Source organism: Rhinopithecus roxellana, chromosome 19, assembly GCF_007565055.1.
Source record: "Rhinopithecus roxellana isolate Shanxi Qingling chromosome 19, ASM756505v1, whole genome shotgun sequence".
Taxonomy (NCBI): Eukaryota; Metazoa; Chordata; class Mammalia; order Primates; family Cercopithecidae; genus Rhinopithecus; species Rhinopithecus roxellana.
In genome coordinates, this window is record NC_044567.1 from 64,237,343 (window position 1) to 64,259,189 (window position 21,847).

General features: G+C 50.7%; 1 protein-coding gene across 1 annotated transcript; it reads right to left on the bottom strand.

The window, feature by feature from the left end:
- Window positions 1–7,543: 7,543 nt before the first annotated feature.
- On the bottom strand, window positions 7,544–8,044 carry LOC104681253 (40S ribosomal protein S17). Its single transcript, XM_010387492.2, has one exon. The coding sequence runs from the start codon at window positions 8,014–8,016 to the stop codon at window positions 7,609–7,611; it is 408 nt and encodes a 135-aa protein (XP_010385794.1). The 5' UTR covers window positions 8,017–8,044; the 3' UTR covers window positions 7,544–7,608.
- Window positions 8,045–21,847: the final 13,803 nt, after the last annotated feature.

Genomic DNA, 21,847 nt, shown 5'->3' on the forward strand with positions numbered 1-21,847 from the left:
GAAAGGAGCCTGCTTGGGCTGCCTTCTGTTGCTAGGTTGGAACTTGGGAAATGCATGTCTGGGTGGGTCCTGTATTGGGTGGGGGTGAGGGGTGTCATAATGCCCTGCTGCTAAATGTTCCTGAGCCAGCCTTGGGGTCCTTAACCAGCTCTCCTTCTCCTTCCACCTCAGGACCCCCTTGTGGTTGCCTCTTGCATAGGGCTTAGCAGACAGGAACAGGGAGGGTCGGGTTTGGGCCATCTTACCCAGACTGAAAGTCTCTAAGTGTTTGATTGAGTGTTTGTTTGAAGGAAAGTGATGAACCCAGGACCTTGAGCCAGGAAGACTTTTCCGGGTGAAAAGCGGAGGAATTGACTCATGCTGGGTTCTGAGTTCCAGGCCCAACTCCAGGGCTTGCCAGCTTCTTCCACAACCCGCACGACTTGAACACTTGGTAGCATCTCCGCACAGCGGTGGGTGCCCTGGATTCTGGAGGAGCCCAGGCTGCATTTGCCCCTCCATGATTCATCTCATAGGATCAACTGGGCCTGTGAAAGGCACTGGCTGGGGAAAAGCAGCCAACTGCTCCCCAGTGAAGGGGATGGCCAGAAGCGAGGAGAGGGAGAAGCCCCAGCAGAGACCGCTGGGGAAAAGATCCCACGTTGGGGCCACTGGGAACCCATGAAGATGGTTACCAATATGACTGGGGGTTCAGAACGACGGACGAGTGGCCCTGGAGTGGGAAACGGAAAAGCTGAAGGGTAAGACCTGGGAGGTCGCCCCCACTCCCGGGGACTCTGGAGACCCAACCTTCCTTCCCTGCGCTCCAGCCGGACGTTCCCCCTGCTCCCGTGGCTGAGCCCGGTAAGTTCGCAGCAAACAGGCGGTGGGGTCTTTACAAGCCTCCAGAGGGGTCCACGGGCGTTTGGGTAGATTGGTATCCTGTCCCGGGCAGGAGGGCAAGGCCCTTCATGGGAGCCATAAGCTGGAGACCTAAGAGAGCTCACAGCTCGGCCACAGGCCTCTGTTCCGGGGGGATCGGCCGCTGGCTTCCAGCACCTGTTCAGCCTCCCAGCTCCTTGTTGCCTGGAATCTCCGCCACTGATCAGTGTGTAAACACCTATGTGGGGGACACGGGGGCAGGGGGTCCAGGAAGGCAACTTTTGGGGGATAGAGTGGGAAGAAAGAGGGACCTCAGAGGCCAATTCTTCCCCATCCTACTCTGTTTCCTCCCGTAAGCATGGGAAATGTCTTTCTGTGCCCGATCCTGTGTGGGGTGTGAATGGGGCACACAGGTGAATCAGGCCCGGCCCCCTCTTTGTGCCAATTCATAAGCACTTAATCCATGGCTCAGCCCTGTGAGAGCTCCGCGGGCCCAGGAATGCAATACAGCGAGAACACTCTCCAGTCCTGCCTCCAGGTAACGATTCAGCACACAGGAAGGTGGCCCTGCACAGGGCCAAGCTCTCTCTCAGTTGGCACCTGGCCAGGTAAGAGGGCTGCTCCCTGTCACAGTAGGAAGCTGAGGCCTGTGGGGCCTCATAGGCGCACAGCATGGGGTGGCGGACCAGGCCTCCTGACCGTCAGCGCTGCCAGGCCAATCTTCTTGCCCACTGCGGAGGCTCAGCCCCTCCCCTGCCCTCCAGGCCTGTCCTGCACCCACTCCACCTCTCCTGCTGTGGCCTGTCTGTGGCTCTTGGAAGGTGTGACCCGGGTCACCTGTGGGCAGAGGCCTCACTCCCACCCCCGGCCTCTCGCATTGCCATCCAGCTCTGTCCTGCTGTCCTTCCCCCAGTGGGGGTTTAGGCCCCTTGTGGGCTGCCTCCCCGACCCCGGCGCCCTCTGTCTCCACAGAAGCCTGTCATTTCCGAGGCCTGAGTCACCACTGGCTGGCTGGCTGCAGCTGTGTCAGCGTGCCACCCTGCACGAGGCACAGACATGAGCTACTGGGTCCTGCACCCTGTGGTTAGGAGCCCAGAGGCCTCTTTCTAGGGGACGTTGCCAGTGAATAAGTCTTTCAGGGCAGAGGCAGGGTGGAGAAGAACCACTCCTCTATTCCCTCACCCTCCCACGCCAGGAATCGCTGGGCGCCCTGTGACCAGGGACTTTCCCGGATGCCTAGGATTTTGGATGAAACTGAAAAGCGGAGAATGTTCATGTGCCTACTCAGTGCAGACAGCGTGCCCGACATGCCTACTCAGTGCAGACAGCGTGCCTGATATGTCTATGCTGGACATCTCAAAAGGTGGCGTAAGGTCCCAGCAGAGAGTTGCAGTGGGTTACAGACTGGGAAGCATGCTGCTGCCAGGAACTGAGTTTGGGCTCCCCTGCTGAGAAGCTGTGAGACCTCGGGCAGGGGACTTAAGCTCTCTGCGCTTCTGTTTCCTCATCTGTGAAATGGGTGATAGAGGAACTGTGATGAGGTGTCAGTGAATCTGCAGCATAAAGCCCAGAGCCAAAGCCACTTGCACGCAAGGGCTCAAATCAGAGGGGCTTGCTAGAGGCAAGTTTTGAGGAATAGAGACGGGGCTGTGAAGGGCCTCAAACCAGGAGAGGGGCCCCCCTTCCGAGCACAACTGGCAGAGGAGCCTCAGCCGGTGGTTTTCTGAACTTGAGTCCTGGCCCCAGGCAGAAGTGGGGAGTGTTCTTGGGAGGGCTTGGCCACCTGCGGCTGGGACTGGGTGCAGAGAGACAGCAGCCCTGCCACTGGAGCCTTCTGAAGGGTGGCTGGAGCTGCCTGGGCTGGTCACCCTCCACATTTCCAGCGTTTCCCAGGGAAAGATGCTCGAAGTTGCCATGCAACATGAGGAGGGTAGATCAGGTGGGAGGCTCATGAAGGGCTCACTGCCTGGACAGCATTGAACCACCAGGACCAGCAGCTAGGGTGGGTGGGGCTGCCTGGGGGAGGGGTGCCCTGGAGGATGTCCTTTGCAGGGGTTGGGGGAGAGGAGGCATGCACGAGGGTGGAGGGGAGCAAGGAGGTGGAAGGGCTCATCCCCACTGCTGCCCCCGGCAGCTTGCCATCAGATGTGAGATGGAAGTTTTGACTTAGACTGGTTTGATTATTTTAATATGGGACAGCAAACCTGGATTGGCCAAGATGAGATGGTTCATTTGCTGAAGCTAGATGAACAGCTTTGGGAACTGTCTAAGTTGTTAACGAAGGTGATGAAGGAGACCCATAGGGTATGAGGGAAGGCCAGAGTGGAATTCATCCTCATCACCTCCTCCATCCCCATCACCTCCTCCATCCCCATCACCTCCTCCATTCCCATCATCTCCTCCATTCTATCACCTCCTCCATTCCCGTCACCTCCTCACCTCCTTCATCCCCATCACCTCCTCCATCCCCATCACCTCCTCCATGCTCATCACTTCCTTCATTCCCATCACTTCCTCCATCCTCATCACCTCCTCACCTCCTTCATCCCATCACGTCCTCCATTCCCATCACCTCCTCCATTCTATCACCTCCTCCATTCCCATCACCTCCCCATCTCCTCCATCCCTATCACCTCCTCCATCCCCATCACCTCCTCCATTCTATCACCTCCTCCATTCCCATCACCTCCTCACCTCCTTCATCCCCATCACCTCCTCACCTCCTTCATCCCCATCACCTTCTCCATCCCCATCACCTCCTCACCTCCTTCATCCCCATCACCTCCCGACTTCCTTCATCCCCATCACTTCCTCCATCCTCATCACCTCCTCACCTCCTTCATCCCATCACCTCCTCTATTCCCATTATCTCCTCCATTCTATCATCTCCTCCATTCCCATCACCTCCCCACCTCCTTCATCCTCATCACATCCTCCATCCCCATCACCTCCTCCATTCTATCACCTCCTCCATCCCCATCATCTCCCCACCTCCTCCATCCCCATCACCTCCTGCATTCTATCACCTCCGCCATCCCCATCACCTCCTCCACCTCTACATCCTGAGCCACTTCCCCTCAGCTTCATTTCCTGAAACAGCCCTCCTCGCCCTCTCCAGCTTCCTTTCCTTGACCTTACCATGCTCCTTTCTGGAAGACACCAGTCCAAACTGTCTCCTTGGAAAAGCTACTTAAGCCCCACTGCCTGTCCCTACCACACCCAACATTCCTATCTGGGAAAGCGTTCCTCTTTATCCAGCACATGAGTCCCTGACCCCCAGATAAGGGCCAGTGCAGCCGGAGAGGAAGCATTAGTGCTACCAGGTAGAAAGTGGAAGGTACCTGGATCCACACCCCAGCAGTGCTTATGGGGCCAGGCCTGGTGCTGGTTCTTTCTCAGTCCTTGATGCCACCTCGAAAGGTGGGGATTGTCCTCCCATTTGGCCATGAAGAGCTGAAGCAGAAAGGTACAGTCGCCCATCTGTGCTCACTGGTCACTGAGTCGCTGCATCCCCAGAGGCCCCTGGGCAGGGTTGATGGCTCTGCAGGTGCCCACACAGGGGCTTTCTCCTTAATTTGGCCACACTCAGGCTTTGATCTGAAACAATGAAAGCCCCTGAGTAACTGGTCCTTTCCAAGCCAGTGTGTGGACTATGGCAAGGAGATGCCTGTCCTGAGTTCAGGGGGTTTCTTTGCCTCACATGGATACTGTACGTAAATGTTGGCAGAGCCGCGTGAGCCTCGGCCTGCAAACTCAGGATGGCACCAAGCTGATTGCCTTAGCATCTTCCAGGCGGACCCTCAGCCTACTGAGTGGACAGGAAACCATCTGTCATTTAGAGTTCCTGCTCCCAACTCCCCCCAACAGCTGTCACCACCACCGTGGTTGTGCAGGTCCCAGGCCTTTCAGAGTGGGCCCTGATCACTGTCCACCCTGGCTGGGTCCGCTGAAACAAACATGGTCACAATCTCATGGTACCTTCTGCCTCGTGGCTCTGTGTCCACACTGGAGAGACTAGGACCCAATCCTGGGCCCCCTCCCACGGGCACCATATGGCTATTCCCCTCAGAGATGCACCAGGCCAGCCCCACTGCCCGCAAGACCAACCTCCAACTTCTCCTTGGCTTGGAATCTCCCGTTTCTCTCCTTGTCAAGGCACCCTGATATGGTTTGGCTCTGTTCCCACCCAAATCTCATCTCGATTTATAATCCCCACGTGTCAAGGGAGGGTCCTGTAATCCCCAGGTGTGGAGGGAGGGAGGTGATTGGATTATGGCGGTGGTTTCCCCCATGCTGTTCTCAGGACGGTGAGTGAGTGAGTTCTTATGACACCTGGTGGTTTTATAAGTGTTTGGCAAGTTCCTTCACTCGTCTCTCTCCTGCCGCCTTGTGAAGGAGGTACTTGCTTCCCCTTCTGCCATGACTGTAAGTTTCCTGAGGTCTCCCCAGCCATGCAGAACTGTGAGTCAATTAAACCTCTTTCCTGGCCAGGCGTGGTGGCTCCTGCCTGTAATCCCAGCACTTTGGGAAGCCCAGGTAGGTGGATCCCTTGAGGTCAGGAGTTCCAGACCAGCCTGGCCAACATAGTGAAACCCCATCTCTACTAAAAATACAAAAAATTAGCTGAGCGTGGTGGCAGGTGCCTGTAATTCCAGCTACTCAGGAGGCTGAGGCAGAAGAATTGCTGGAACCTGGAAGACGGAGGTTGTGGTGAGCCAAGATCATGCCATTGCACTCCAGCCTGGGCAACAATAGTGAAACTCCATCTCAAAAAAACAAAAACAAAAAACCTCTTTCTCTTATAAATTACCCAGTCTCAGGGAATTTCTTTATAGCAGCATGAGAACAGACTAAGACACACCCCTCCCTCATCCACCATGTGCAGCCAGTGAGCACAGCTCTTCTCAAGAGACAGGAGGTACCCGTGCCTCACATCAGCTTCTGCCCTGCGCCCTGCACAAAATTCCTGGCATCTTAGAATAGGGCCTGGGAAAATATGGAGAGAGTGTGAATAAGTTAGAATCTTGAGAATCATCCCCGTGTAGGGGCCTTCTGCAGCCAGGTGGCCCCTGAGGGCTATGGGGGTCCCCTGGAGGGAGCAAGAGAACCGTCTGCCTTGGGGACAATAAGGCAGGCAATTCAGTGCAGTTATGGGACTGCCAAAGTTGGTACCTTCTAGGGCTCTTCAGCCTCTGGTGGGTTCCCGTGTTTGTAAGGGCTGCTCAGAGGGACCATAGTTGGGGTAGAGCGAGATGCCCCAGGAACAATCGCCTCTAGCTGTCGCAGCTGTTAAATGGACATGTATGAAAACAAACCATCAGCGCCACCAGGAGCCACGACTGTCCCTTCTTTCTGTTCTGCAGGAGCGTGCATCACCTGTGAGCTTTGAATCACTGAGTCTGTGGGTCCTGACCCATTATTCATGCATTTGCAGAGCGTCCTGGGGCCACAGAAACTGGCCTGAGGACACTTGCCAACACTCAGTGCCCAGAGAAAGAGATGAACAAGCAATCCTACTCCTTTTATTTTTTTGAGATGGAAAAAATGCACACTACCACACCTGGCTAATTTTTGAGTTTTTAGTAGAGATGGGGTTTCACCATGTTGGCCGGGCTGGTCTCGAACTCCTGACCTCAAGTGATCTACTCACCTCAGCCTCCCAAAGTGCTGGGATTACAGGTGTGAGCCACCGCACCCAGCCTGTTTCATCTATATTGTTCTTTGCCACACTCTCAGTGACATCAGCCAACTAACTTCTCTCTTCAATGTATCCAGCCAATTACATTCTGTTGGCTTCTAAATTTCAATAATCACACCTTTTGCACACAGACCACAAAGGGTGAAGAATGTAAAATAAATATAAATACTAAAATGTAAAGTTTATTTTATTTTATTTTTTATTTTTTGAGACAGGGTCTCACCCTATCACCCAGGCTGAAGTGCAGTGGCACGATCATAGCTCACTACAACCTCAAACTTCTGGGATCCAGTGATTCTCCTGCCTCAGCCTCCCAAGTAGCTGGGACTACAGGTATGCATCAACCACACCCAGCTAATTTTAAATTTTTTTTGTAGAGATGTGGTCTCACTATGTTACCCAGGCTGATCTCAAACTCCTGGGCTCAAGCAATCTGCCCACCTTGGCCTCCCAAAGTGCTGGGAATACAGGTGTAAGCCACCATGCTTGGCCCATGTAAAAGCATTTTTAAAAAATAGAAGAGAAAAAATTTTAGAAGGAAGAAAAAACTAAAACTAAAATAAATAAAAATCATACCTTTAACTTCCAGGATTTCTCACTGATTATTTTTCATGACCACCTGTTCTTATTTCATTTAAGCCAGTTTTTTTTTTTTTTTTTTTTTTTTTTTTTTTAGACAGAGTGTTGCTCTATCGCCCAGGCTGGAGTGCAGTGGCGTGATCTTGGCTCACTGCAACCTCTGCCTCCTGGGTTCAAGCGATTCTCTTGCCTCAGCCTCCCGAGTAGCTGGGATTACAGGCGAGCATCACCATACCTGGTTAATTTTTTATATTTTTAGTAGAGACGAGGTTTGTACCATATTGGCCAGGCTGGTCTCAAACTCCTGACCTCATGATCTGCCTGCCTTGGCCTCCCAAAGTGCTGGGATTACAGGCGTGAGTCACTGTGCCCGGCTTAAACCAGTTTTGGTTTTATAACTTCCTGTTTTCTTTTTTTTTTTGTTGTTGTCCCAGATTTATTGAAAATAATATAGCACTGCAGAAAAAAATTCAAACAGGTCCCCGAGGCGTTTTGAAATTCATCCCAACTGTAGGCTGCGTGACCTGCAGGTTGGACAGACTGCCGAAGTCCAAAAGCTTCAGCATTTCCTTAGTGTCAGGATCTACTTCAATTATCTCCTGATCCAGGGCTGAGACCTCAGGAACGTAATTGTCTCTCCTTTCTCTCTCCTCCTCCTGCAGCTTGATGGAGATGCCTCTTACAGGGCCTCTCTGAATCCGCTTCATCAGATGGGTGACATAGCCTGCTATCTTGTTGCGGAGCTTCTTGCTGGGGATAATGGCGATCTCCTCGCACACGCGCTTGTTCGTGTGGAAGTCGTTGCCCAGGCGCGTGTAGTACTTCTCTATGATGACCCGGGCCGCCTTCTTCACGGTTTTGGTGCGAACGCGGCCCATGTTGGCGGGTCCTTGGTAAAAGAGCTATAACTTCCTGTTTTCTTTTGATGATCCTAAACATTTTAATTTGAAATCATTTTCCGATTCTTCCGTTATTTCCATTTCACCTGCAGCGATTTAAGGGCTGATTTTTCTTTTTCTTTCTTTTTTTTTTTTTGAGATGGAGTCTCGCTCTGTCGCCCAGGCTGGAGTGCAGTGGCGCGATCTCGGCTCACTGAAAGCTCCGCCTCCCGGGTTCATGCCATTGTCCTGCCTCAGTCTCCCAAGTAGCTGGGACTACAGGCACCCTCCACCACGCCCAGCTAATTTTTTTTGTATTTTTAGTAGAGACGGGGGTTTCACTGTGTTAGCCAGGATGGTCTCGATCTCCTGACCTCGTGATCTGCCCGCCTTGGCCTCCCAAAGTGCTGGGATTACAGGTGTGAGCCACCGCATCCGGCCTAAGGGTTTTCTTAATTGTCTTTATTAGCAGCAGCTTTGCCATGTGGTTGGGGTGAGGTGTGTAGGTTTATCTTGGGTAAATGCTTCTCTCATTTCAGTTAATCTCTCTCTCTCTCTCTTTCTTCCTCTTCCCATTCCTCTTCCTCTTTCTCTTTCTCTTTCTCCTCTTTTTCTCTCTCTCTGCCCCGACCTTCTCCCCCAACTCTCTCCCCCAAATGGTGAGGTCGTGTGTTGTTGGCTCAGAGTTCTCACCTCCTGGGCCTACTGGGGATTTTGCCATCCAGGTGCTGAGTCCCTGGGTGCCAGGGCTCTGAGGCCATGGCTACTTCCTCCCCTCTCCAGGTACACAGCTGGGAAGCCCCGTCCCCACCCCTATGTGTGGCTCCAGTGCCCTGCCTTATTTTTGGTGTCTGTTATATGGAGATGGTTATCTTACTTTTTAAAAAATTATGGCTGTATCTTTTAATTTTTTTAATTAATGGCTTTTAATTTTTTAATTATGGCTATATCTTTTAATTTTTTAAAAAATTATGGCTATATATATTTTAATTTTTTCTTTTTAAAGTTTATCTACCTTTGCTATACAGGATGACTTGAAAAATGAACTTAAAAATGCCACCTTTTTAATGCTTTAAATATTTTCTTTTATTGTGAGTCCATTAAAAATAGAAAAGCAGTATAAATTTTTAGTTCTTTGGAATGCAATGGGTTTGGAGGTTAATTTTTAAAAATAAGGCCTCATCAAACCAACCAAATGTGAGTTCAGCTGAGTGTTCTTTTCGCCACAGTGGGGAGGCCCTGCCAGCTTCATGCAGGCCACAAAAAATAAATTACTGTTCCTGGAGTGCAGTGGCTCACGCCTATAATCCCAGCACTTTGGGAGGCTGAGGCGGATGCATCACCTGAGGTCAGGAGTTCGAGACCAGCCTGTCCAATATGGTGAAACCCCGTCTCTACTAAAAATACAAAAATTAGGCAGGCGCAGTGGTGTGGGCCTGTAGTCCTAGCTACTCAGGAGGCTGAGGCAGGAGAATTGCTTGAACCCAGGAGGTGGAGGTTGCAGTGATTCAAGATTGGGCCAGTATACTCCAGCCTGGGTGACAGGGCAACGCTCTGTCTAAAGAAAAAACAAAAAACGCTGTTCCCATTTAAAAGTTGGAGGTAATAAAATTTCCTTGCAAGATAAATGCTATCAATTTCTGCTTGCTAATTGAAGTTAATTGCTAATTTTTGATACATTATTTTGTTGAATTATAACATTGACACAAAAAAATGCACACATTATAAGTGTGCAACGTGATGAACATTCATATGTGGACACACCCATGTAGTGTCTGCTCAAAAATCTCAACAACTCGGGTGTCGGGCGTGGGGCGGGGGCCATTCACTTCACTTCATGGGTAACGAAACAAAGTATCAGAGAAGTTATGTGATTTTTTTTCCCCAAGGTTCTTGGCTAGGAAGAGATATACAGGCTGGGTGCGGTGGCTCACGCCTGTAATCCCAGCACTTCAAGAGGCTGAGGTGGGCGGATCACCTGAGGTTGGGAGTTCAAGACCAGCCTGACCAACGTGGAGAAACCCCATCTCTACTAAAAAAAATACAAAAATTAGCCAGGCGTGGTGGCACATGCCTGTAATCCTAGCTGCTCATGAGGCTTAGGCAGGAGAATCCCTTGAACCTAGGAGGTGGAGGTTGCGGTGAGCCGAAGTGCCATTGCACTCCAGCCTAGACAACAGGAGCGAAACTCCGTCTCAAAAAAAAAGAAGAGACATGCAGGGGGGCTCACAGGCCAGATCTGCAGCTCCACATTCAAGAAGTGGCTCTGAGGCCCTACTGCAGCCAGGGGAGGAACAGAGAAGATGGGAAGTGTCAGCTCGGGGCAGCTGAGCACAAAACACTGAGGTCAGTCAGATGGACCCAGGAGGGATGAGGCGCGGGGCTTAGGGGGAGATGGCAGGGCTGGAGAGTGCCTGTGGCTGTTCTGGCCCTGACCCTGGTGTTGGAGCAGTCATCTTAGCTCCCCAGGCTTTGGAATTGGGATTTAGAGATCCAGTATCTTTTTTCTTTTCAAAACTGGAGGCCTTCAGTGGGGTCATTAAGTTTTTATGTTACCAAAAAGACATATATTTCTAAAGACACACACTACTTGCTATTGCCATGTTTTATTTATTTCCTTATTTATAAAAATTTTCAGGCTGATGCAGTGGCTCATGCTTGTAATCCCAGCACTTTGGGAGGCCGAGACAGGTGGATTGCCTGAGGTCAGGAGTTTGAGACCAGCCTGGCCAACATGGAGAAACCCGTCTCTACTAAAAATACAAAAAAATTAGCCAGGCGTGGTGGCGCATGCCTGTAATCCCAGCTGCTCGGGAGGCTGAGGCAGGAGAATCACTTGAACCTGGGAGGCGGAGTTGCAGTGAGCCAAGATCACGCCGTTGCACTCCAGCCTGGGCAACAAGAGCGAAATTCCTTCTCAAAAAAAAAAAAAAAAAAAAAAAAAAAAATCAGGCCAGGTGTGGTGGCTCATGCCTGTAATCCCAGTACTTTGGGAGACTGAGGCAGGAAGATTGCTTGAGGCCAGGATTTGGAGACCTGCCTGGGCAACATAACAAGACCTTGTCTTTACAAATAAATAAATAAATAAATAAATAAATAAATAAAACTAGTCAGGTGTGGTGGTGCACAGCTGTAGTGCCAGCTACTTGGGAGGCTGAGGTGGGAGGATCGCTTGAACCCAGGAGGTCATGGCTGCAGTGAGCCATGATTGCACTGCTGTACTCCAGCCTGGGCGACAGAGTGAGACCCTGTCTCAAAAAACAACAACAAAAATTTTTTCAGTGGCCAGTTACTAGATAGCATGGTTTTATTTTTTGAGGTATCTCTCTCCTCTCCCTCTCCCTCTCCCTCTCCCTCTCTCCCTCTCTCCCTTTCTCCCTCTCTCCCTCTCTCCCTCTCTCCCTCTCTCTCTCTCTCTGGAAAAAAAAAAACCCAGAGTGAAGAACAGTCCTTTGAACACCTTCAGCTTTACAAAACCAACTCTTTGCATTGTCCTCTTTTATCTCCTTTTGCCTTGGACAGGTGAGAACTTGTCACAGGCTGGCCTCGGCCCTCTCCTGACTCTGCTCCTTGTGACCTGAGCCACCTGCAGCTGCAGCCCCTGTGGGCCCACAGCCCGTTTCGCAACACCCCCACCAGCGCTGCTTGGCAGGCCCTGTATTTATTTATCTTTTTAATGAAAGCAAATTAAGATTCATTTACTCTTGAGAGTTGTGCTGCGATTGCTCTTGTGATAAGTGGAGACACCTGGGTTTTCTCTACCTGACCGGTTGCGGTGAGAGAGGCCTGCGTGGGGCTCAATTTCCCAGGTTGGTCCTGCAGTGGCTTTTCAATCCGTCATCAAATCTTCATCAGGCGTCTCTGCACACAGTGCTGAGGGAAGCACTGGCGTCCGGGCTGTAGTTAGGCTCCCTGCCCTCCATCACCGCCATCTACCTGGGGGTGCAGTAGCGCCCCAGGAAGAGAAGACTGAAACAATAGGTATATTATCCCCAACCCCACCCATGGCACGGGCATTGCTGTCCCCCACACAGCAGATAAGAAAACTGGGCTCAGACGTTGAAGGGCCGTGTCAAGAGCACAGAGCTGGTTTGTAGCGGAATTGGAGTTTCCACCTTGATATCTGGGTTCCCTTTACCACACCCACGGTTCTCAGCCCAGACCGCTCTGAAAAAAGCTCCAGGCCCAGAGATTCTGATTTAGTTGTTCTGGGGTGGGTATTTTTTAAAGTTCCTGAAGATAACAATGTGCAGAGAGACCCGGGACTCCCCCCACAGCTGAGACGAGTGCATGGTCTGGCTGTTCAGAGAAAGCAGCCCCAAGGCAGGAGATGCCCCTCCCGGCTAAGGACAGATCAGAGTCCGTGGAAAGAACATGCCGGGGACTGGAAGGCCTGAGCAGCGTGGAGTGGCAACACACAAGGGAGGCTAGGGCAGTGACTGGCCCCTCCTGCAGGTCCGGAGTGCTCATGAGGTGAGTAAGAGGGAAAGCTGAGATTAAGGTGAGATTCTAGGCCAGGCGTGGTGGCTCACACCTGTAATTCCAGCACTTGGGAGGCCGAGGTCGGTGGATCACCTGAGGTCAGGAGTTCGAGACCAGCCTGGCCAACATGGTGAAACCCCATTTCTACAAAAATTAGCCGAGCATGGTGGCATGCGCCTGTAGTCCCAGCTACTCAGGCGGCTGAGGCAGGAGAATTGCTTGAACCTGGAAGGTAGAGGTTGCAGTGAGCTGAGATCGTGCCGCTGCACTCCAGCCTGGGCAACAAGAGCAAAACTCCATCTCAGGAAAAAAGAAGGATGAGACTCTAGATGGAAGCTTGCCTCGGGCTTTTCTGTTGATGTTTCTCTGGGATCCCTCTCTTCCCCCGGAGCAAAAGGCACAGATGAAGTGTCAGGAAGGACGCCAGTCCCATGCCTTCCTCTCACCCTGGAGTGGCAGTTTCCTCAGGGAAAGCCCATCCTAGCTCCTCCCCCTGCAAGGAGGGATGTGGAGGGACAGAGGAGCAGCAGGCAAGGCCAGCAGGAGGTAACACTGGTAGGGAGGACCAAGCCAAGGTTGGGAGGAGTCTTCATTTGGTGCTGGGGTTGGACGCCTGGCTGACCTCTAGTGTTCGGCCTTGCGGTGACTGATGGACGCCCCTCCACCCCCATCCCACAGTGCCCATGTTCCCCAACGGGTATTTTATGGAACCGGCAAGGTGCCTTGTGATGAAAAGTTTCTGGGGTCAATACATTAGGGAAATGTTGTGTGACCTAGCCCTTATGGAGACCCACAGCCCCCACAAGCATACTACAGGCTCTGAGAAGTCCAGCAATGAAGAGAAGCCTGTGAAGATTTGTTTCACATTCAATTGTTGCCACTTTGTGACCTCGGAGCCCTCTTTTCTGTATGACTGTGACACCTATGCACATGACAGAGTGCACCCTGCAGCAGGCAGGAGCAACACAAGGGGCGCAGCTGCTCCAGGCTCCCCACAGTGGAATGATTCGCTAAAGAAGGTGGGAAGTGGGGGTGTCTCTAGCATCTGTGGTCCCCAGGTTAATCCGGAGGAGCCGTGCCCTGCTCAGGCTGCTGGTGAGGGAGGGAAGCGCCTTCCCTGAGGATGTGCTTGTCATGAATCCAGGTTGGGAGGGGGGCTCTTCAGGGGAGCCCAGCAGCTGTCAGAAGCCTGGTGTGGAGGACCAGGAGCGCCTGACCCTCAGGGCTTGGGGCTGTGCCCTGGCTCACCTGGTCTAGGGGGAAGCTCAGGCCTCTGTGGGCCTCAGTTACTGACAGGCCCAGAACCCTGCCTTGTGGGAAGGGAATCAGTGTGTGTGAGCTGCGTGATCTCAGACTCTGCATCATATATTCTATAGAACGCAGGCTTACGTGGAAACCGCACGTCAGGAACGGATGGTAAACGACTGCTTGAAAATCAGCTGCAGAGCAAACCACCCAAATCCAGAAACAAACCGAAACTTGCTTTAGGTCCTAATAACAGTGAGTTTACTTGTAAAAGTTTTCATTAATCTAAGATAAAACAAAAGACCCTTTAAAATATAATAACACTGGTCGGGCACAGTGGCTCACTCCTGTAATCCCAGCACTTTGGAAGGCCGAGGTAGGTGGATCACCTGAGGTCAGGAGTTCGAGACCAGCCTGACCAACATGTTGAAACCCCGTCTCTTTTTTTCTTTTCTCTTTTTTTTGAGGTGGAGTTTTTGTTCTGTTGCCCAGGCTGAAGTGCAATCGTATGATCTCAACTCACTGTAACCTCCACCTCCCGGGTTCAAGCGATTCTCTTGCCTCAGCCTCCTGAGTAGCTGGGATTACAGGTGCCCACCACGCCCAGCTAATTTGTTTTTGTTTTTGTTTTGAGACAGAGTCTCACCGTGTAGTCCAGGCTGGAGTGCAATGGTGCAATCCTGGTTCACTGCACCCTCTTCCTCCTGGGTTCAAGTGATTCTCCTACCTCAGCCTTCTGAGTAGCTGAGATTACAGGCGTGCGCCACCACACCCAGCTAATTTTTGTATTTTTAGTAGAGACGAGGTTTCACCATGTTGGCCAGGCTGGTCTCGACCTCTTGACCTCGTGATCTACCTGCCGCGGCCTCCCAAAGTGCTGGGATTACAGGCATGAGCCACTGTGTCTAGCCTGAAACCCCATCTCTACTAAAAATACAAAATTAGCCAGGTGTGGTGGTGCATGCCTATAATCCCAGCTACTTGGGAGACTGAGGCAGGAGAATCACTTGAACCTGATATATATAGTTTATATATATAATAACACTGAGATAGGCACAGTGGCTCATGCCTGTAATCCCAGTACTTTGGGAGGCCAAGGTGGGAAGATGGTTTGAGCCCAGGAGTTTGGAAACAGCCTGGGCAATAGAGTGAGACCCCATCTCTACAGAAAATTTGAAAATTACCCAGATATGATGGCAGGCACCTATAGTCCCAGCTACTCATGAGGCTGAGGCCAGAGGATCACTTAAGCCCAGGAGGTCGAGGCTGCAGTGAGCTATAATCATACTACTGCACTCCAGCCTGGGAGACAGAGCAAGACCCTGTCTAAAAAAATGAATAAATAAAATAAAATGATACACTAACATTGATTTTTTTTAAAAAAAGTGTCCATGGATAAAAATATAATGGATATAATATAATCATTGCACATGGATATGTTCCTGGACATATCAGTATATATCATGTATATCTTTTTTTTTTTCCAAAATGTGAAAGTAAAATAAGTTTATTATAGAAAACATGGAAAACAGAGAAAAATACAGTGAAGAAAATAAGTCACACTTGGTGTGTTGCCTTCCTGTATTTTTATGTTTCACATTTATTATGTTTTCTGTTTCTGTTTTCTTTCTTTTTCTTTTTTTTTTTTTTTGAGACGGAGTCTCGCTCTGTCGCCCGGGCTGGAGTGCAGTGGCCGGATGTCAGCTCACTGCAAGCTCCGCCTCCCGGGTTTACGCCATTCTCCTGCCTCAGCCTCCCGAGTAGCTGGGACTACAGGCGCCCACCACCTCACCCGGCTAGTTTTTTGTATTTTTTAATAGAGACGGGGTTTCACCGTGTTAGCCAGGATGGTCTCGATCTCCTGACCTCGTGATCCGCCTGTCTTGGGCTCCCAAAGTGCTGGGCTTACAGGCTTGAGCCACTGCGCCCAGCCTATGTTTCTGTTTTCTACAAGAACAAAATCTGACCAGGCACAGTGGCTCACGCCTGTAATCCCACCACTTCGGGAGGCCAAGGTGGGCAGATCACTTGAGGTCAGGAGTTCAAGACCAAGCTGGCCAACATGGTAAAACCCTGCCTCTACTAAAAATACAAAAATTAGCCGGGCCTGGTGGCATGTGCCTGTAATTCCAGCTACTTGGGAGGCTGAGGCAGGAGAATCACTCAAACCTGAGAGGCAGAGTTTGCAGCGAGTTGAAATCATGCCACTGCACTCCAACCTGGGAGACAGAGTGAAACTGTGTCTCAAAAAACAAAAAAGTAAAATATTTATTTACATATGGTACCTGTAGCCTTCATTTAAAAAATAATTTTTATTGTATTCTATGTTATTTTATGTTATTTTGTTTTATTTATTTTATTTTATTTGACAGAGTCTTGCTCTGTTGTTCAGGCTGGAGTGCAGTGGTGCGATCTCAGCTCACTGCAAACTCTGCCTCCCAGGTTCAAGCAATCCTCTAGCCTCAGCCTCCAGAGAAGCTGGGATTACAGGTCCTTGCCACCATGCCCGACTAATTTTTGTACATTTTTGTAGAGACGGGGTTTCACGATGTTGATCAGGGTAGTCTTCAACTCCTGACTTCAGGCAATCTGCGTCTCCCTAGTCTCCCAAAGTGCTGGGATTACGGGTGTGAGCCACCACGCCCGGCCTTAAAAAGTAATTTATTAAAGGAAATTCACATAACACAAAATTAACCATTTGAAAATGAACAACTTAGGGGCCTTTAGTTCATTCACAATGTTATATAACCACCACCTCTACTTGTTCCGAGATGGTTCCTGTGGCCTTCATTTACGCTCGCCACAGCCAAGCACATTCTCCCACCCAATCAGAGAACTTTACCTAGTATTGAAGACTTGCTTGTTTTAAATCTCTTGGTCTCATAAATAGGGCTCCCACGGACATCCTTGTGTATACCTTTGGTCGGACTGTCTGACTATTTCCTGACAGCAGGGCCTTGAGCAATCTCGTCCCACAGCTCAGTTCCCACCTCTACCTGGATGTCTCACAGAGTTACATTTCCAGCAGAGACCCCGCCTCTGCACACCAAACCGTATATCCCAGTGCCCACCCGGCAGTTCCCCTTGGAGGCATTGAACACATAACACAGCATGCCCAGAGCCAGCCGTCCTCTCTTGCTCTGTCCTCTCTCTGCCAAAGGTACCACCTGCCATCCTGCTGCTCCTGCTGGAATCCTGAGTCATCCCTGACAACTCGCGCCCCAGCTCAACCTTTAGATGCAGCCCAACCCCAGGTCTGGATGATTTTATCTTTGGAATTTCGCTCGAATACATTCCCATCTCTCCCTTTCCCCAACCTAGGTCCAAGCCAGCATTTCCTCTTGCCTGAAGCACAACCTAGACTCCTAACCGGACTCTGGTCCGTCCAGTCCGGTCACTCCACAGCTCACTGAGAACCAAGATTGCAAAATGCAGATTAGATCGCCTAGCCCTGCTTCCCTCTCAGACCTTTCTCTGACTTCCTACTCCTCTTAAGATAAAAATCCATTTCCTTAATGTGTCTACAAAGCCTGGTTCCTCCTCTCTGGGCTTCAACCTCCAGGGCCCTCTTCCCATTCCTTGTGTGGACCACATTCCTTGCGGCCACAGGACCTTTGCACAGGCCAAAGGTCTTTGCACTGGCTTTCTCTGCCAGCAACCTCAGCCCTCTGTTTTTCCTGGTTAATCCTTGCTCATCATCCCGTCTCAACCTGGTCTTCTCTGCCCTCCACCAGGGGAGAGTCCCTGCTCTCTCCTTGTACCTATTTACCCTTTACCGCTATTGTCATTTTATTTGGATTATATGATTATTTGATCAACATCTGTTCTACCTACCAAAGTATAAACACTCCATACCGCTCTTGGTATGTATGTATGTATGTATGTATGTATGTATGTATGTATTGAGACAGAGTCTCCCTCTGTCATCCAGGCTGGAGTGCAGCAGCGTGATCTCTGCTCCCTGCAAACTCTGCCTCCCAGGTTCAAGGGACTTTCCTCTCTCCACCTCCCAAGTAGTTGGGATTACAGGTCCCCAACACCATGCCCAGCTAATTTTTGTATTTTTTAAGTAGAGATGGGGTTTCACCATGTTGGCCAGGCTAGTCTTGAATTCCTGATCTCAGCTCTTGTCATTTTATTTGAATTTATTATATGATTATTTGATCAACTTCTGTTTTCCCTACCAAAGTATAAGCACCCCATCCTGGGGCCCATAATGAGTAATCAAGAAATATATGTTGAGGCCATGCGTGGTGGCTCACGCCTGTAATCCCAACACTTTGGGAGGTCGAGGTGGGCGGATCACTTGAGGTCAGGAGTTCAAGACCAGCCTGGCCAACATGGTAAAACCCCGTCTCTGTTAAAAATACAAAAAAATTAGCCAGGCATGGTGGTGCGCACCTGTACTCACAGGTACTAGGGAGGCTGAGGCATGATAATTGCTTGAACCTGGGAGGGGGAGATGGCAGTGAGCTGAGATGGCGCCACTACACCCCAGCCTGGGTGATAGAGCGAGACTCTTGTCTCAAAAAAAAAAAAAAAAAAAAAAAAAGGGAAAGAAAAAGAAAGAAAAGAAAAAAAAATATATGTTGAATCAGCAAATGAAAAAGCAATGTAATTACCAGGACAAAGCACATGGGCATTTGGAAAATTCTGGAGGATATTTCCAGAGTGCTTTCCGGAAGGGTGGTAGCAAGGAACACTCGCACCAGGCATATGGGAGTGTCTGCGTAGCCACGCCTTTACCATAAATTTCACACATGCAGCAAAGCTTCAATCATCTAACAAGTGCAAGCCCCCGGGCCAGCCATAAAGTGAGAGTACAGTCAGCAGCAGACGCTGAGCCAAGCAGGCAGAGAGCAGCTGACTGAGTCAAAGATGCAAAGGTGGCCCCAGAGCCGGCGTGTCTGGGCCCTTCTGGGGCCAGAAGACAGGAACAATCTCCCTGGTTGCCTGTCAAAGCCACGTCTAATCATTCAGGCCTGGAATTCTGGGGAAGCGGCAGAGGAAAGGACTGGAAAGAAGTTAACAGAAGTGGCTAAGCACGGTGGCTAACACCTGTATTCCCAGCATTTTGGGAGGCTGAGGTGGGCAGATCACAAGGTCAGGAGTTCAAGACCAGCCTGGCCAATATGGTAAAACCCCATCTCTACTAAAAAAATACAAAAATTAGCTGGGCATGGTGGCGCACGCCTGTAGTTCCAGCGACTCAGGAGGCTGAGGCAGGAGAATTGCTTGAACCCGGGAAGCAGAGGTTGCAGTGAGCTGAGATCATGACACTGCACTCCAGCCTGGGCGACAGAGTAAGACTCTGTCTTAAAAAAAAAAAAAAAAAGGTGACAGAAGAGAGAGAAGAAAAGGCAGGCAGAGGTAGCAGAGCTCAGAGACAGAGGCAGATGTCAGAGGCAGTGGCGGGCTCAGGAGGTCTCAGATCTGCTGCCAGTGGGAAAAGATCTGCTCTGGGGACTGTCTGGGGATCATCGGCTCACACTTCTGGCACTGGGGTTGGGAAGATTCGAAAATCAGGACTGCTGACCAGGGCACCTACTTGGGGCTTCTCCATGGTAGGTTGCTTCTAAGATGACTGCAGCGATCCTTGCCTCCTGGTACTCAGGGCCTCTGTAGCTCCTTTCTAAGCAACAGAATACCTCCGTGCCACAATCAGGTTGCAAGAGATTCTCATTTTCCTCTTGGCAGCAGACTCCCTTCCTTGCTGACTTTGATAGACTGAGTGGCTATGTTGGGAAGTCCCGCACAGGAGGAGCCCAGTTCTAGCTGGCTAAGAACTCAGGTGCTCTGTCTTTGAGGTGCCTTTTTATTTTTATTTACTTTTTTTTTTTTTTTTTTGAGATAGGGTCTTGCTGTCACCCAGGCTGAAGTGCAGTGGTACAATCACAGCTCACTGCAGCCTCAACCTCCTGGGCTCAAGCAATCTTCCCACCTCAGCCTCCTGTGTAGCTGGAACTACAGGCATGCATCACTGTGCCTGGCTAACTTTAAATTTTGTGTAGAGACAGGGTCTCACTATGTTGCCCAGGCTAGTCTCAAACTTCTGAGCTCAAGCTATCCTCCTGCCTCAGCCTCCCAAAATGCTGGAATTACAGGTGTGAGCCACTGTACCTGGCCCTTCAAGACTTCAAGAAATGAAATTCTGCACCAGGCATGGTGCCTCATACCTGTAATCCCGGCAATTTGGGAGGCCAAGGCAGGTGGATCACCTGAGGTCAGGAATTTGAGAGCAGGCTGGCCAATGTGGTGAAACCACATATCCACTAAAAATACAAAAATTAGCCAGGTCTGGTGGCAGGCGCCTGTAGTCCCAGCTACTCGGGAGGCTGAGGCAGGAGAATTGCTGGAACCCGGGAGGCAGAGGTTGCAGTGAGCTGAGATCACACTACTGCACTCCAGCCTGGGCAACAAGAGTGAAACTCCATCTCAAAAAAAAAAAAAAAAAAAAAAAAAAAGGCCAGGCGCAGTGGCTCATGTCTGTAATCCCAGCACTTTGGGAGACCAAGGTGGGTGGATCACCTAAGGTCAGGAGTTAAGACCAGCCTGGCCAACACGGTAAAACTCCATCTCTACTAAAAATACAAAAAATTAGCCGGCCATGGTGGCGGATGCCTGTAGTCTCAGCTACTTGGGAGGCTGAGGCAGGAAAATTGTTTGAACCTAGGAGGCAGAGGTTGCAGTGAGCCAAGATTGTGCCATTGCACTCCAGCCTGAGCAGCCTGAGCAACAAGAGCAAAACTCTGTCACACACACACACACACCCCAACAAAAAAGAAATGAAATTCTGCCAAGTACTGAGTGGGCGTGGAAGCAGATCATTCCCCAGCTGAGCCTTCAGATGCAACCCCAGCTTGAGAGAAGGAGACAGAAGACCCAGCTAAGCCCCATTCAGAGTCCTGGCTCACAGAGACTGTGAGGCAGTACGTGTGTGGTTTTAAACCACGAAATCTGTGGTCATTTGTTACTCAATTAGGGCATCCTCACAACATGAGGGCTCAGGTGGTCTGACTGCCACTTGGTAGCTCCAGGCTCTGCGCGCAAGGGGCCCAGAGAACACAGAAGCAGCTGCAGCCCCTTCTCTGACACAAGCCTTGGGCTCCTCCTGTGCGGGCCTTCCCAACACAGCCACTCAGTCTATCAAAGCCAGCAAGGACGGGAGTCTGCTGGAAACAGAGATGAGAATCTCTTGCAACCTGACTGTGAAAGTGACAGCCCCTCGGCATGGAGGTATTCTGTTGCTTAGAAAGGAGTTACAGAGGGAGGCAAGGATCAGCACAGTCATCTCAGAAGCAACCTACCATGGGGAAGCCCCAAGTAGCGCCCTGGTCAACAGTCCTGATCTTTGAGTCTTACCAGCCCTGGTGTCAGCAGTATGAGCCTGATGGGACTTTAGCTGGTCCCCAGACCAGACTCTCCATCCTTGGCAGGCACTTCTGCCTCTTCTGTCAGTTACAGTTGGACAGTTCCTCCCCCTGGGAGAAGTTTCAAGGTCACATGGTGGAGAAGCGGGTGGAATGGGAGATCTTGCTGTGGCTGTTCTGAAAAACCTGCACTGCTACGGCCCATCCTCAGGCCACAGCTCACGTCCCTCCCACGTGTGAAGTCCACCTGCCCCATCCCAAGACTCCTGAAGCCTCATCCACTGTGGTTTTGGGCTTGGACTGGAGGCCCAGGATCCAGCTGTGTAAACCAAGGCCTGGTGCGGAGGAGACTCCTGGGTGTGGGGGGTCTTCAAGCCCGGGGGTGTTCTCCGTGCCTATGGCTCCTTCCTGAGTTATTCTTCCCTTTTCTTAAAAAACTGAGTTTGCAACTGAGTAGCCCTCTCAGCCCATTTCCTTCCTTTAAAAGTTGAGGCTCTAAAAGCCTCTTTCGTTTTACCCTGTGTTCATCCCATTAGTGCAAGAACCTAATTTCTTTAAAAACTTGACTGGGTGCAGTGGCTCACGCCTGTAATCCCCGCACTTTGGGAGGCCGAGGCGAGAGGATCACTTGAGGCTAGGAGTTCCAGACCAGCCTGGCCAGCATGGCGAAACCCGACGGGGTTTAGTAGACACATCTACTAAAAATACAAAATACAAAAATTAGCTGGGCATGG